At 57.8% G+C, this 15870-nt stretch overlaps 1 protein-coding gene and 1 long non-coding RNA gene across 2 annotated transcripts in view; one reads left to right on the forward strand and one right to left on the reverse strand.

The window, feature by feature from the left end:
- UBE2O (ubiquitin conjugating enzyme E2 O) overlaps window positions 1-9991 on the reverse strand; it is a 45328-nt gene extending 35337 nt beyond the window's left edge. The window contains exon 1 of the mRNA XM_037494942.2: window positions 9542-9991. Within this exon, the coding sequence (XP_037350839.1) occupies window positions 9542-9991 (450 nt within the window). The remainder of the gene's footprint in view (window positions 1-9541) is intronic.
- On the forward strand, window positions 9686-15445 carry LOC129144929 (uncharacterized). Its single transcript, XR_008549767.1, has 3 exons — window positions 9686-9766; window positions 11806-12454; window positions 14103-15445. It is a non-coding gene; the product is annotated as an uncharacterized LOC129144929 (long non-coding RNA).
- Window positions 15446-15870: the final 425 nt, after the last annotated feature.

Consider the following 15870-nt stretch of genomic DNA (forward strand, 5'->3'; position numbering starts at 1 on the left):
CAAACAGCGTCTACCCCGTGGTGCCCGACTCCTTCACATACCAGGCTCCCCAGCGCCGTCCTGAAGCGGGCAGGGCACCAGGCCAAGCCCCTTCCTGGATGACTAGCAGCTGGGTTAACTTTCTTTCCCAACAGAGGCGCCTCACACTAAAAAAAGCAAAACTCGTAAGGCGAGGAGGCGTGCACGCCTCTGGGTCACGGTCAGGAAGCTGCCCAGTGGGGAGCAGGGCTGCGCAGCGCCCGCAGCGGGGTGGGACAGCTGCCCCTCGCCACAGCCTGTGAGATGAGCCACATCCCCACTTGATAAGCTGAGAAACTGAGGCCTGAGGTGGGTGGGGCTGGAAGTTTCAGCCCCAGAACGCGCAGCTCCTAAGCACTAAGCTGGTGCTTTCCCAGCCCACTCACAGCTGGAGCCAGTGCTGAGGACATGAAGGGAGCCTGGGGCAACACCAGGGGGCCTTCTCACTCGCGGAGGCCTGGCAGGAGAGTTCTCAGTTCCTGCTGGGTTTCATGCCCCACAGGTGACCAGCTCTGTCACCGGCCACTCCCGGGGTGGTGCTCTGCCCCGAGCTGCAAGCTGAGGAAAGTACACGCGGCGGATTCCGGTGAATCCGCTCTTCCTGGTGCCAACCCAGGAGCCATCGTTCATAGTGCTCTCAAGAATCCAGCTTGGGCAACAAATCGCATGGTGCACACACCTAGTGGGTACCCTAAGTGGGGAGGTGTCGGCTCGTGAGGAACGTCAACAGCTCCAGCATAGACAGACCCAGAAGCATCTGGAAAAAAGACTAAGACTGCAGGTAATGGTCATTCCCGCAAGCGCTTTCCAAGAATCCTCGTGTAGAGCTACCAGCCGTTCGGAATGTAAGCTTTCGGGGACTGTAAGGATGCGTTGCCTTCGTTTCTCAGGAAGCTGCTGACCCAGGGAGTGATAACCTGAGCGCCCGGGGGCCTGAGAGCAGAGGACGGTGACCTGGGCGACATCAGCGGGAGCCCACCTTGGAGGCCGGAGATTCAAGGAGCAGCGGGTGAGCAGCCTGGCCTGAGGCCGGGCCTGAGCGAGCCAAGCAGTCTCTGGGAGGCTGTCTGTGCCGCCGGGTGGGGCCGCGAGGCGCCAGAGCCAGAGGAGCAGAGTGTCAGTTGGGCACATGGCAACCAGAGCTGGAAGCAGGAAGGGAGAAAGGACATGCGGGGGACGCCAAGAGGCATCTGAAACAAAGACTCGACGGCAACTCAGAATGAGGGCTGATACTATGGGCGCGGGCAATGAAAAACACACAAACCGAACTCGAAAACTGAAAAACTCACGCATCAGAAGTCACTGTCGCCCTAGTAAAAGGCCACCCCCAGAGTGGGAGCAAGCAGCTGCAAATCATACACCCGGTAAGGGATTAGTACGCAGAATACATAGAGAACTCGGAACGCCTAACCAAGAAAAAACAGCCCATTCGAAAATGGACAAAGGACCCGAACAGACATTTCTCCAAAGATACACCATGAACAATCAGCACACAGAGAGGTGTCCCACGTCGCTAAGCACCGAGAAAATGGAATTCCAAACCATAATGAGGGGCCATCTCACCCCCACCAGCATGGCTATCAAAAGGAAGACAAAATAGCAGAAAACAGCTAATGTTTGCGAGCGTGTAGAGAGATGGGGGGCCCTCGCGCACTGGTGGGCACAGAAGATGGGGGTGGTTCTGTACCATTGGGCAGGTCTTCAAAAAAGGAAAAACAGAATTCCATCTCTTCGGCACTTCCTTGTCTGCGCATAGACCCAGAAGACCTGAGTGCGGGGTCCTGACGAGAAGCGCTCACGCCCAAGCGCACAGCGTCACGCAGAGCCGGCCGCGGAGGCCACGCAAGGGCCCAGACGGAGAACAAATGAGCAACGCGGGGCGTGGTGTGCGCTCACCTGCTTACCTGCAGCTCAGCATCACTCAGCCTTCAAGAGGAGGGAAGCTCTCACGTCTGCCACCACATGGAGGCCCGAGGACAGCACGCTGCGGGAAACAGCGCATCGCAAGAAGGCAGGGAGCGTGATTGCACTTGCGTGAGGTACAAGGTCAAAATCAGAGCCGGGGAGTGGAAGGTGCCCGGGGGCTGGGCAGGTTACGGTGAAAGGGGCAGTTTCAGTTTTGCAAGCGCCAAGAGCCCCGGTGGGGGCGGCTGTGCACACACACTTGTCAATGACTACGGCGGTCATTTTTTTATGCGTCTATTGCTGCTATTTTAAAAAAAGTGTTTTTAAAGGGAAAATGTCTTAAATGGGAATCCAAGGAGGTGGATCGAAGATGATGCGCAGACAAGGTTCTGAATCTTAGAAGAGGCGAGGCCCAGCGCGTGGCGGGTGTCGGGGGCCGCCGTTGCCCGTCGGCTGCTGATCCCCGGCCGGTGAGGCCCCGTCACTGGCACAGAGGCCGCCAAGGAGGCAGGCGCTGCGCTAACCGCCGACCTGCGTCCCCGGCCTGGCCTGTCGACTTTTCTGGAGGTTTGAAACTTTTTTCATAACAAGTTGGGCAAAGAATTTTTTTAGTTCCACAGACTTGGAGGTGAAGAGCGTACGGCGCTCACGAGGCTTTACCCCACAAAGTCTGAGGCTCGGGGGGCAGCACGGAGCTGGCAGGGGCCGGGGGGCGGGACGCAGGGGAGCATGGCGGAGCCGAGGGGGTCACCCGGACGGACGGGCACGTGGAGGAGGACGGGATGGCGAGCAGCGCACAGGACTTGGAGAGTCACAGAGACGTGGGAGGAAAAAGACAAAAGGAGAAACTCCGCGCAGCCGGGTCTCCCGGAACCAAGGGCCCAGGCCGCTGGGTCGCAAGGCTGGTGGGCAGGGGACCGGACTGAGGAGTCAAGAAGGGCAGTGACCAGGACTCACCAGTCCTTTGTGACCTTCAGGGAGGTGGTCACACTTAGTGGTGGGAGCGGCCACAGAGAAAGGCCAAGGGGTGGGCAGGTCACGAGGAAATGGAGGCCGACGTCCCTTCCCACCGGCAGGGAGCTGGGGTGCCCCCAAAGCCCGCGGGGAGGGGGAGAGAGGCTTGGCTTGAAGATGATGTCATCAACCTCTGGGCCCTCGAAGTCCCTGAAGTAATTAAACAGTCAGAGCAGACAAATATGGAGACGCTTTCAGCGCAGGGTCCGCTGGGTTCCAAGGCTCCCTGAAGCCCCCCAGAGGCAGAGATGGGGTGTCTGTGCGCCTTCCCACCCGCCTGGCGAGGTCTGGCAGGCGCAGCCTGTGGGCACGCTGCGACAACGGCCTCTCCAGTCTGCCTCACTGAGCCTCTCCCACCAAAAGGAGCAAAGCTGAAGCAGGGAGGAAGAAGCGCCTCAGCTGCTAGCAGAGACCAGCTCTCCCTGCAGGATGCAAATGAAGGAAGGACGCTCTGAGACTGCAGAAAATCGCGGCTGCTGGCTGGGGTTTCATCTCACTGCTGGCTGGGACTAGCTGCCTTTTCTTTTTTTTTTTTTAGCACTACTCAGTCTTAAATTAAAAAAAAAAAAAAAAAAGCTGAAACCGCCAAAGTTAGGATGCGTCCTCCCCAGATATAGCTACGCTATCAATTTAAACCAAAAGTGGCTCAGTGTCTTGTTTTCTGACCTAAGTGCAGGAAGCAGTGTTTCAGCCGTTCAAAATATGCAAACAAACTCCTCAACCAAAGAACCAGCCAGACTTAACTCCAAAAGGACATTCATTCTAGTACTCACTCCCTAGCCGGACACTTCTGAACAAGGGTCTCACCTGCCTCACTGTTTAAATCAGAAAACTTGCTTCTCGCCATCCTGCATCGGAACAGGGCGCACCTGTGGGCAAAGTGGCCGCACGGTCCACCCAGCACAGGGGCCGGGGTGGCAGGACGCGTAACCCTCAAGCGCAGAGCGAAGCTGAAGAGCAAACAAGGACAAACAGCCTCCGAGCGGAGACGCGCGGAAGGTTATCCATTAACATGATTCAATTTTATTCCCAGCTACAAAATATTCCAGTAAGCATTTTGCTCTTCCCTGTCTGCAACCACACACACGCCAGGCTTCCTGCAGAGCCTCGGGCTGGCTGAATGTCAGAAACGAGGCGATTCCGATTGTCACCCCCGCTCAGCACTGGCTGAAACGTGGACACAGCAGCAGCGCTCAAACCACGGCCCCCGCGGGCCTGGCGTCCAGTGGCCGGCCCGTGGAGCCTCAGGAAGCAGTTACAGGCAGACACCAAGTCCCAGCAAACGCAAGTGCCGGCCTCCTGCAAATGAAAAGGCGCTTTATAAATGTCCCTAATTTTCCCCTTTGGAGAATCCATTTAAATGAGCACCTCCCATCCCACCCAGGCCCAGGTTAGGCCCTGGGCCCAGGCTCAGGAAGCTTCTATGCATCAGAGAGGAGCCCAGGTCACGCCCTCCACCGAGAGGCAGGATGCTGGTCAGAGGCCGGCACCAACTCTGCGGCGACCAGCAGGCAGCTGGCCCACTCACGGCCCACACTCCTCTGCACCCTTTTGTCAAGGACAGGCCGCGGAGGTTCCACTGGATTCCATGAGGCCCAGGGGCAAAGTGGTGGCAAAGAGAGAAAAGGTTCCTTTGATATAACAGGGACACGAAAAAGAGAAAAGTAGGGGTAACAGAGGAGCGGGGCCACCAGAGGACCTCAGAGCACCCAGCACGGCGGGACAGGGGACAGGGAGGGGCAGCTGACCGGCTGAGCCTCCTGCAGGACATCTCGTGACTCAGCACTCCCGGCCGGAGGGGCAGCAGCAGCTAGAGAGGGGCCAGGCCGTCAAGGGGGGGTGTCCTGGCACTGACCAGGCCTGCGACCACAGAGCCGTGGGACCAGGTGCATTTCGCTCAGGGAGGCACAGGGGCTGTAAGCCAGGGCGGGAGCGGCCTAGACTGAGAGCTGGTGCTCGGTCAACATCTAGGGGTATCACAGGTTCTCTAGAAATAAAACGTGTTGTTGACAGTTATTTTAGGAATGACGGGGGGGGGGGGGGGGCCAAGGAATGAAAAATTAGAGCAGAAGCACTGCAAGCGCAGGCACAGAGCTGCTCCCAGGCCGCTCCCACCACGACCTCCCTCTCTGGGCCGCAGGCCGCGCTCCGCCCGCCTTCCCCTCGCCTGTGGCTTCCTCCTACTCCACCAAGTCTTCAACTGTTAAGACTGGAAGAGTAAAGCCAAGCACAGGGCGTGTGACTCATGCGTGAGGAGGGTACTCGCATACGGGCACGCAGCGACGATCTGAGTCCCGAACGCCAACATTCTCAGGAGAACGAGCCACAGTGACTGTATTTGTACTCAGGTTCCTCCACTTCTCAGCAGCGTAACACCGGACGCGGTACTTACTCTCTCGGTTCCTCGATTTCCTCCTCTGCAGTAAGACAGTGACAGCACCTCGCTCACGGGCTGCTGCCGAGTGCTCGGTGAGCAGTACACGTAACGCGCTCCCGGCTGGCACAGCAACACCAGGTAATCTGTGTTCTTATCTCCAAGCACAGCACAATTACCACTACAGCCCTTGCAATTCATTATTTTATTACCTGTCTTTGAGGAACTTCAAGTGTCTTCCAGATTCTGGAAAACACACACACGCACACGCACACAATCCTATAGATTCATTCCACGCCCCTCCTGGAGGCTGGGTGACTCTGGCAGGTGTTACTTCAGATGTGCGCTACTGAATTCCGTAAGAAGCAGGGGAAGAGTGAAGTTCATGGGCACAGGGAAGGCTTTACCTAACAAGGCAAATCTGTAATCCGCCAGGTCACAGCAACAACATGATCAATCAGGAATTCCTGCACCGCTGGAACGCCCCATCCCCATGCGCCTTGTGCTTCCCAAGGCGCCACTTTGGGGCGGTGCCATTCTGTGACACATGGGTGACCTCCCTAAGGGACGGGGCCGGCCCTGCCTGGTGGGCATCAGGAGGGTTTCTGCGAACAGCCTAGCGGCCAGTGCAGATACCAACACCGCTGGCCGTTCCATCCGTGCAGGCTCATCTCAGGGGCGCGAGACAGACCTGGTATTTCTGTGCAGAGAGAAAATGAGGCAGCGACTTGGCCAAGGTCACTGAGAGCGGTGACAGCCAGGAAGAGCACCCAAGGGTTTTGACTTCCAATCACAGGACCCAAGCACAAACGGCTCATCTGATGAGAGCATCCCCTCAGACAGGCACCCTCGAGGATTTGAGGCCCAGGGGCGGGACGTGGGGAACTCAGGGACAAGGGATAAGAGCACGAAGCGGCTGTGGGAGTCGCCAAGCCTGTGATCCTATCTGAATTCGATGTACTTGGTCCTGCATCTTTGTTAACCTTACATAACTCTTCCTATGACATCACCTAGAACAATTACTTTTAATGGGTCCAGCACCTGGACAGGAGGCACGCAAACTTCGCGCTGCGGTGATGCACCACCTAAATAGATTTCCCCGTGGAACGCTGGCCTGAGCAAGAGCCAAAAATAAACTGGCAAGCCAATTCCTGAGGGACCTGTCATCAAGGGTGCACCACACACACAGCCCCACAAAACAGGGAGATCACCGAGAGCTTGAATTTAGAAACCCAAAATATCAAAACCAGGGGGAGACCCTGAATACTGTGGCAATTCAAAGCAAAAGACAATGTGCGAGGTGGGAAAGCTGAAAGATAAGCCAGAAGCCCCAAACTTGGACGGACAGCACTCTGCTCTCTTGCTCACAGGGCTATTCTGTGCAACCCTGGCAGGTGGAGACAGAAAGACTCATATGTCCAGCCCATGCTGGAAAAGGTGACAAGGCTGTCAGCATTTGGCTTTAGCACAAAATTTTACTCGGGGCCTCCCTAGTGGTGCAAGGGGTGAGGAGTCAGCACTATGAAGCAATCGGCAGCCACTGCAGCATGAGTTCGATCCCCGGCCAGGGAGCTGACCCACATGGCGCTGCAGACCTCTCCTGTCTCCCCACTGCTCCCCTCAGCAGTGGATTTCAGTAGATCCGCCTGTTCTGCTCCCCACTCTGTCTCTGCTGAATCCTCTCATCCCCCCACACCCCAGCTCTTGTATGCATAAATAGATCTTTTGAAAAAGAAACCCCAAAAACCCCAAATTTTACTCAAGGGGTGACCACAGCCGGGGAAGGGGCAAATGTCCGCAGAGGAGGCCCACTGCCGACTGGGAAAAGTTTCCAGTGGGCAAACCAGCGACCGCGTGGAAGGGGTCAGGAGACTGAGTAAGAGGAGGAGCTGCCTTTCAGTCTGAAAAAAGAGTCTCACTGTGGCTACCGGACCACAAATTCCAGTTTCAGGAAGAATTTTTGTTTCTGTTGATAACGTTCATGGAAGTAGCCAGGAAAAGGACTGGCCTTGACTAGCCTTTTCTTCTCTTTTTTCAAATTTGTTCATTAAAAAAATCAAAAAAGTCAGGAGACTAATATCGAGTCTTTATTCATTGCCCCCTTCAAATGAACATGGAAACTACAAAAATACTCCAAAGCCAACTAAACACTCCACATTAAATGGAGGCCATTAAAAAAAATCCAATAGGTGGCAGCTTTAAAAAGAAGTTCCCCAAGAACACCCCTAGATCAGTCTCTCAGTAACTGGGTTCTTAAACCTCATCACCGCACAAGAGATGGAACAGGGAGCAGAACCTCAGTGCTCATCGGGCTAATGGTCCTTCCTTTACAGCGCAGTCACCCCGATGGGATTTACAAGGAGCGAGAGGAGAGAAGGCGCATCGTCCAAAGCCGAGGGGCTGCAAGGCTCCAGGACCCTACCAGCCCAAGCAGAGACCGCGGCAACGCAGGAGACCCTTCAGGTGGACCTGGGACACCTGTGCGTGTGGCTCACTGTAACACACGGGCTGGAGTTTTAACAGCCACCTGACAGGTATAAGCTTCCCCCGCCCAAAACAAAACAAAACAAAGCAACAGCCTCGCCTCCATTCCTGAAAGAAGAGCTGGGTCCTGCCATTCCAAGCGGACACTAGATGCCACCACTCTCCAGAGCGCCTACGCCCGTGGCCTCTGCTCAGGCCAGAGGTTCCAGCAACCACAGTGGCAAAGGAAACACCACCGCTGGAAGCACAGCGGTTCAAGAGCCACGGCAAGACGTGAAGGGCCCTTTCGAAACACAGCCAACCTCAGAGTTACTTTCCACTTGATTCCAGAGCAGGTATTTGAAGTCAAATTTCATAAAATCCCATATGGTGGCGGGAGCAGACGGAACATCGCTGTGGACCAAGTTAACCCCCAAAGTAAGATGAGCGGGAACAACCACTGAAAAACCAGGCAGCTCCGCGGCGGCTGGCCCTGGTCCGCGAGTCCCGGCGCAGGAGGCCATGAGAGTCAGCGTGTGGCATTCCAAAGGGCACCAGCCTCTAGAGGAGATGGCTAGGGAAAAACATTTTCCAAAAAACCTATGGAAAGACATCAGCAGCCATTAGCTGGTGAGACAACGCGCAGACACGGTCCATAGAGCAAAATTCCTCCTTCTGACATAACACCCTGGTAATTTTTAACAAGCGCGCCTCTGCAAAAAGTGATCGTTTCCACATTCGTTTGCACAAGAACTTATTACCTTCTTCCCGAGTCAGAAGCTATTGCCTGGTTCGCATTCTGCTGCCTGAAAGCCAGGGTCGGGGTGCGGGTTTCTGAGTGTGCGGACGGCGCACACGGGTGTCCGCAGCCTCTGGTAACCGGGAGTGGGTCACAGGTTCTTCCCCCCGCCTGAGCCATCCCCACAGGCCCCTCTGCAGCGCGGCACGAGGGCCTAGTCCTGTCGCCTTTGTCTCCCACGCTGTGCGAAGCCCAGATTAACTTTGCCAGGGCCCTCCCCTGAAATCAGACCTGCCGACGGGCAGCCGACGGGCCGCCGCCAGGCCCAGGCCTCTTCCTGCTGAGGAGGCTCGCTCGGGGGAGGCGGAGGGCAGGGGAGAGACACGCGGGGTGTGTCTGTGTGGGGGGCACTGATAGGAATTCACACTCGGGAAAACAAGACCTGAGAAGCCACCAAAGCACCCGGGGCAAGGTTTGAGGCTGACGACGCCGATAAGCCTCCCTCACCCCAAAACCACACGGGAGCCCGAGGTCCCTCTAACAGCCCGGGGGCGAGAGCAGCCCTTGGGGCTCGGCGGGGCTCCCCTCCCTCCGCGGCCCGCAGCACCCTAGTTCTCAGGCGTCCCGCTGCCCTCGGGGCCTCCACGCCGGCCTCAGCTGTCACGTCGCCCCCAAACGCTCCCCTGGCATCTGGAGACCCCGGCCGCGAACGGTCTGGCTCACGAAGCTCCCCGCCGCCGCCGCGCAGGGGGCGCCGAGGCCGCGCGCGCCGGGCCGGGCCCCCACCCCGCCGCCCGCGGTCACGGGCGAACTTCTCGCAGCCCCGCCTGGGCCGAGCCGGGCCCCGCCGCGGCGCGGCCCCCCGCGCGCACCCCGCCGCGCCGGCCGCGGGCCGGGGGGCTTCGGGGGCCGGGCCCGGCCGGGGGCGCGGGGCGGCGCGGCGCGGCGGGGGGGCGGCGCGATGACTCTGCAGCGGCGGCCCGCGAGGCCCGGCCGCGCGCCCCGCCCGCCCGCCCGCCCGCGCCCACCTTGGTCTCCTTCACGTGCTGCTTGGCGCCCTCGGGGTACCACTGCACGCGCACGTAGCCGCGGCGCAGCGGGCTGGCCCGGCCGTCCTCGTGGCCCGCGCCGCCCGCCTCGGAGCCGCCCGAGCTGCCGCGGCCGTCCTCGTCGCCCTCGGAGTCCGAGTCCTCGCCGTGGATGAGGCGCACGAGCCCGAAGTGCACGGCGCCGCGGTAGCGCCCCGAGACCAGGTCGTGCGAGAAGAGCAGCCGCTGCGAGCCCGGCTCGGCGCCCGCGTCCGGGGCCGGCCCCGAGGCCGCGTCCGGGGCGGCGGGCGGCGGGGCCGGGGCGGCGGGCGGCGCGGCGGGCGCCGGGGCCGGCGCCGGCGGCGGGGCCGGGGCGGCGGGCGGCGCGGCCGGGGCGGGGGCCGGGGCGGCGGCCGGGGCGGCGGGCGCGGGCGCTGCGGGATCCGCCATAACTGCTCTGCGCGAGGCTCGGGCGGCGGCGCGGCGGCGGCGGCGGCGGACGAGGCGCGGGAGGCGGGGCCAGCCGGCGCCGGGGGCGGGGCCGCGGCGCGCTGACGTGGCCTACGTGCCGCCGTCGTCAGGGAGCCTTGATGCGGTTGCTAGGAGCCGCCGCCCGTCGCTAGGGGACGCTGAAGCGGCGGCCGGGGGCGGGGCGGGAAGGACGCAGCCGCGGGGGCGGGGCCAGCGGGGGGAAAAGACGGGGCGCGCGGGGCGGGCCCGGGCGCGGGCGCGGGGCGCGGGGGCGCGGGGGCGCGGGGGCGCGGGGGCGCGGGGGCGGGGGCGCGGGGGCGCGGGGGCGCGGGGGCGCGGGGGCGGGTGGCCGCCGCGGGCGGGGCCGAGCCGGGCCGCAGCTTCGGCGGCTCGCGGCGTCCCAGGCCCGGGGAGCCAGGCGGAAAGGGAGGGACGCCCCTGGCCTCTGGGTGTTTACAGTCTGGCCCAAGACACAAACAGGGGCCCATAAATAGCCACAAACGCCACCCCAGGGAGCGGGTCAGCGCGGTGACCCCAGGGGCCGGGCAGGGCGTGGGTGCAGGAGGCCTGGGCAGATAAGGAAGCAAAGCAGAGCGGTCGTGGCCCCTGTGGTTTGGCTTTAAACCCATCCAGATGGGCCTCCCCCGGGGCGCAGCGGTTGAGCGCTGGGCCTCGAGGCTGCCCGCAGCCTCTGCAGCGCCGGTTCGATCCCCGGCTGCCGGCGAGGGCCCCACATGGTGAACAGAACCCTCCCTGCTGCGCCCGCTGCTCCCCTCAGCAGTGTACTTCGGTCCTTCTGCCTACTCTGCTCCCGCTCGGGCTCTGGTGAATTCTCTCACCCTCCCGCGCTTCTGACTGTACCCAGTGCTTGTGTAAATAAATAAATTTAAAAAAAAATACAATAAACCCATCCAGACGAGCTCAGAGCCGTGAGGCTGTGTCTGACAGAGCTAGAGGGCGGGGTAATTAGGAGTGGGAGCCACGGATTCCAGGCCTGGGCTCTGCCACTTACTAACCTCATAGAGGTAGGCGAGCTGATAAACTTTTTTTCACCTTAATTTTCTCATCTGTAGAGTAGGGATGATAACATCTCATCTGGGATGGGGAGAACTCAGCAAGGCAGAACAGCACCTGGAATAGAGTTCCCTCAATAAAGCTCAGCAGTTAGTATAGCGTCTCCCCACCACCCCCTGCCTAGACCAAGATTCAGAGGAGCAGAGCTGTCATCCTCCTGGTCTGCTCCATATTGCCATCTTTATAACATCTTTTTTTTTTTTTAAGATTTCTTTATTTATTTGTACAAGCACTGGGTATAGTCAGAAGCGCTGGAGGGTGAGAGAATTCACCAGAGCCAGAGCAGGGGGCAGAGCAGGCAGAAGGACCGAAGGACACTGCTGAGGGGAGCAGCGGGCGGCAGGAGAGGTCTGCGCGCCATGTGGGACCCTCCTCCGGTGGCCGGGGAGCAGCCGGGGATCGAACCGGTGCTGCAGAGGCTGCCGGGCAGCTTCACAACCCAGCACTCAACCGCTGCGCCACCGGGGAGGCCCCATATTGCCATTTTAAAATATAAAAAGTAATTATACGAATGTGTCCCCTAAGTAAGTTCCAAGTGATTTGGATGCATTCTCAGAGGACAGATTCGTAATAGGTTGTTAAAATGAAATTAAGGATACTCAGGATATGGCCCTAACCTTCCTTCACCAAAATCATTTTCCCACAATTTTCTGCAAGACCGTCGGTAGCAGTTAGGAAGATGGTTCCATATTACAGTATTTTGGTTCTTTTTAAAACAGGCAGGATCCCTGTACTTTGGACATTTTACATGCTGTTGAGGATACAGGACTACACTCATGGAGAAGTTAGAAAAAATGCGTGAACCAGAGGTGGCAGCCTAAGGACCTAAGTTGCCCTCAGCCGAGTGCTTTTAGAAGATCGACATAATATTGAGCTGGGGGTGGTTGTCCATCCCCCAAATCTTAGAAAACTCATAAGATTCAGAAAACCAAAACCAAAACCAACTGGGGCTACGTGAACTGAAGGAGAGTAAAGCTATGATTTAGGAGCAAAGCTGGCTCCAGAAATCGTGGCCTTCCCATCCCAGACCACCATGCAGAATGGCACCTGGGGTCGTTGCTGTGGGCCGCCGACTCACTCCCCCCAAGACCTCTGGGGCTTAGTCGCAATAACTGGTAACCTTTCTTCCACTTAGCATGCCTGTGTGCCTCGGCCCCTCATAACCTAATGCTCCTTGAGCCCCTGTTCTTGAGAAGGCTCTGTGTCAGCAACAAGCATTGTCTTGTTTGTTATCACAATCCTGGACGCAGATGGAGCGAACCCCATTTACCAGTGAGGAAACGGGGCCTGAGGAATTCCATGCCCGGGGTCACACGGTGGTCAGCCGGTCTTCCAGCTGGAATCCAGGTCTCCTGACTCTGCGTACAGGTACTTTTCTAGTTCCTGTGTCCCTGGAGGGAAGGGGGTGGAGTGGGGGTGAGCACGTAGGTTGAAGGGGCAGGGCGTCGCAAACCCCAAACCTCTGTTGTCAAAAATGGGGGGGAGTTTGGCATTCTCCTTCAGCTGATGCCTGTTTATCTTAATATAAAAAGAATGTCCCTTCCTCCCTAATCATCGAGTAAAATTGGCACTCCAGGAAGATGTGCCACGTTTATTCTGCAGCTTCTTGTAATGGTGGCTAATAATAGCTACCATTTATTGAGCTGTAACTTAATGCCAGGTAGTCGGCTAAGTGCTTTACATAGATTATCCACCTCAGCCCTCACACCCCCCTGTGAAGGAGGAAGCTTGAGCAACCCTGTTGTGGAGCTCCCTGCCGCCCAGCTATGCTGTCAACACACACACACACACACACACACACACACACACACACAGGAGCCTGCCAGGTTGAAGGTAAGAGTCTTTGATTCCAAACAGTGACCTCTCCTTGGCCAATCCCCCCTAGTGCAAGTGGATCGTGTCATACTGTGTGACTCCAGTGTCCACAGCGCCTGTGCTCTATCTCAGACCCTATTGAAGGGTGCCAAAGGTCTAAGATCCCTGTTCCTCCATTTGGTTAGTTTCCCATCTCCCTTCCCATACACTCATGGAAGGTGGGAGAGGGCCGCACTCTATGGCGCCCTCCTGCCTGTGCTATCTCTAAAACCTTTCTATCACCCCCAGTTTAGGCTGCATTTGACCCCTCCTAGAGAGAGAGGCTGAGTGCTTTTCTCCCACCTCATGGCATCCTTCAGACCCCACTCAGACCTGAGAAGCTCTGGACTAGGTTTGAGGCTTAACTCCTTCCTAGCACATCCCCCACCCCCCACCCCAGCCCCTAGCCAGAGCCTGCACACCCCGGCTGGTGAGTGGGGTGAGCCCAGATAAAAGCATCTGCTTCATTTTTATCTTCATAATTGTTGAGTGAAAAAAGCCTTCATTCTCTGGTGGCGAACGCGCCTCTGTCATGGCCCCAACATGATGGGGGGAGTAGAGATGCTTCTCTGAATTTTGTTTATTTACCGATGTCCTGCCAGAAGTGGAGCCAGCCTGAGCCTGGCTAAGGGGTGGGCGGGGTGCGGGAGGCAGGAGAGTTAGCAGCACAGTGCCCTGATCTCCAGGAAGCAGGCCCTGTCTCGTCCCTATCTTAGCCAGCCACTGGGCCTCCAGACCCGTGAAATGTACACAGACCCCACCCCCCACCCCCACCCCGGGGATCCTGCTCGGTCTCTCGAACTCCCTGACCCAGCAAATGCAGATGGGCACGGAGCCCAGCGCTTGGGTGAGCATGAACAAATCACCTTGGCCTTGAACTCCACGTGTGACCCAAGCCCAGTTCATGGCCCCTCTGACCCCTTTTCACACACCTGAGGCCCAAGGCTGCTCTACCCTCTACGGAGAGCAGCTCTACAGGGAGGTGGGCACGCAGGCAGGCGGGGAGGTGGGGTGGCCAAGGGTGAGCTTCCAAACTCAGACAGACCTGGTTTTGAAGATTGTACGGTCACTGACTCAGCGTGATCTTGGGCACGTTATTTTACTTTCCTGAGCCTCAGTTTCCTTTCTGCAAAATGAGGATACTAATAGCACCTCCTCTTAGGGCTGTTGAGATCTTAACTGACATGGCGAGTGTCTAGTGCTTTGCACGGTGCCCGTCCGTGCGCAGGGACTCCCGTGAGCTGCGAGGCCTTCATCGCCATCTCTCACCTGCGCCCAGCTGCCTCATCTGTCGGCCACTTGCCCCCAAGGAGACTGAAAATATCAACGTGATCCTCCAACTTCTTGACTCAGTAGCTCCTGTGGCTCTCCCTGGGCCACAGAGAATGGCCCACGTGCTCTTCTGAAATCATCCCCCCCTGCACCCCTCCCTCGCCTCTGCTCCCAGCACATGCGCCCTGCTCCAGCATCAGCCGCTTCCCGCAGGACCCCAACTTTTTGGTGCCTTCGTACCTTTGCACCTGCTTCACCACCTGCCTGTCATTTTTGGTTTTGTTTGTCTCCTGCTGTTGCATTTTGGTTTTTTGCTTTATTGATTTGTCCATTGCTTACGTGCTTATACAACTTTGGGGTAACTTTGGGCTTCTTCACCTCAGTGACCCTACACCAACTCCCCCCTTACCCTGCCCTAGCCCATTCCAGCCCCTCCCGCCCTCCTCCCTCTTCCCTCAGCAGCCAGGGTGTTTTTCGCAAAGTCGAAGACTGGTTTTCGCTGTGCTGGTCATTTCTGACTCCTCGGCTTCAACTCCTGTTTTCCCCTGACGCGCTTCTCTTCACCTTACAAGACCCCGCCTGGGCCTTCTCGTCTCTGAAACCTCCAAGCACCCCATGCCCCTGCTTGTTCCCCCCTTACCTGGTAACACGTGGCTGAGCACGGCCATCGGTTGCACACGGGTCTCCCAGGGATGTGGTCTTTGGGGCGCAGGGACGTGTCTCCTTCATTTTTGTCTCACGGCATCCAGCCCATGTGTGTCTCCCGGAAACCAATGTCTCCCAAAAAGGCCCTGACGACCAGTCAACAGGTCTATGGGGCACCCCATCTCCCCTAGATATGGAGAAGAACATACACACCCCACATGCATGCACACTCACATCACACACACACCCTTTATGCACACACATGCACACTAGCACGCATACATCCACACATACACATGCACACACATATCTGCATACACATGCACACAATGCTCGTTCGCCCCTCGTGCACACACATGTACCCACATCTATACACACACACGTGTGCGCACACACAGCCCTCAACCTCAAGATTTGTGCTGCCCGTTACAGTAACCCTCAGTCACCTGCTCTGAAGTAACATGTGCTGTCGCGTGAAACACACGCTGGACTTTAACCGTCTGTGCAAAAGAGAATATAAAATATCTCATTGACAACTTTTATATTGATTACTTGTTGAAATGACAACACTTTATATATTAGGTTAAATAAAATGCATTAGTTGTCTTATATATATATTTTTAAAGATTTATTTATTTATTTATACAAGCACTGGGTACAGTCAGAAGCACGGGAGGGTGAGAGAATTCACCAGAGCCAGAGCGGGGAGCAGAGCAGGCAGAAGGACCGAAGGACACTGCCGAGGGGAGCAGCGGGTGCAGCAGGAGAGGTCTGCGCGCCATGTGGGACCCTCACCTGGTGGCCGGGGGTGGAACCGGCACTGCAGAGGCTGCGGGCAGCTTCGCAACCCCGCCTCAACTACTGCGCCACCGGGAAGGCCCAGTTGTCTTATACATTACAATCAAGATCACCTGTCTCCTTCGGCTTTTTCCCCTGGGGCTACCAGAGTAAAGTCTCTATCATTCTGTGTTCATTCAGTGATCTTTCTACAGGAAGGTGGAGGGGGGAGTTGG

The sequence above is a fragment of the Talpa occidentalis genome, unplaced genomic scaffold (assembly GCF_014898055.3).
Source record: "Talpa occidentalis isolate TD23 unplaced genomic scaffold, MPIMG_talOcc4v2.1 talOcc4.7, whole genome shotgun sequence".
In the NCBI taxonomy this organism is placed as follows: Eukaryota; Metazoa; Chordata; class Mammalia; order Eulipotyphla; family Talpidae; genus Talpa; species Talpa occidentalis.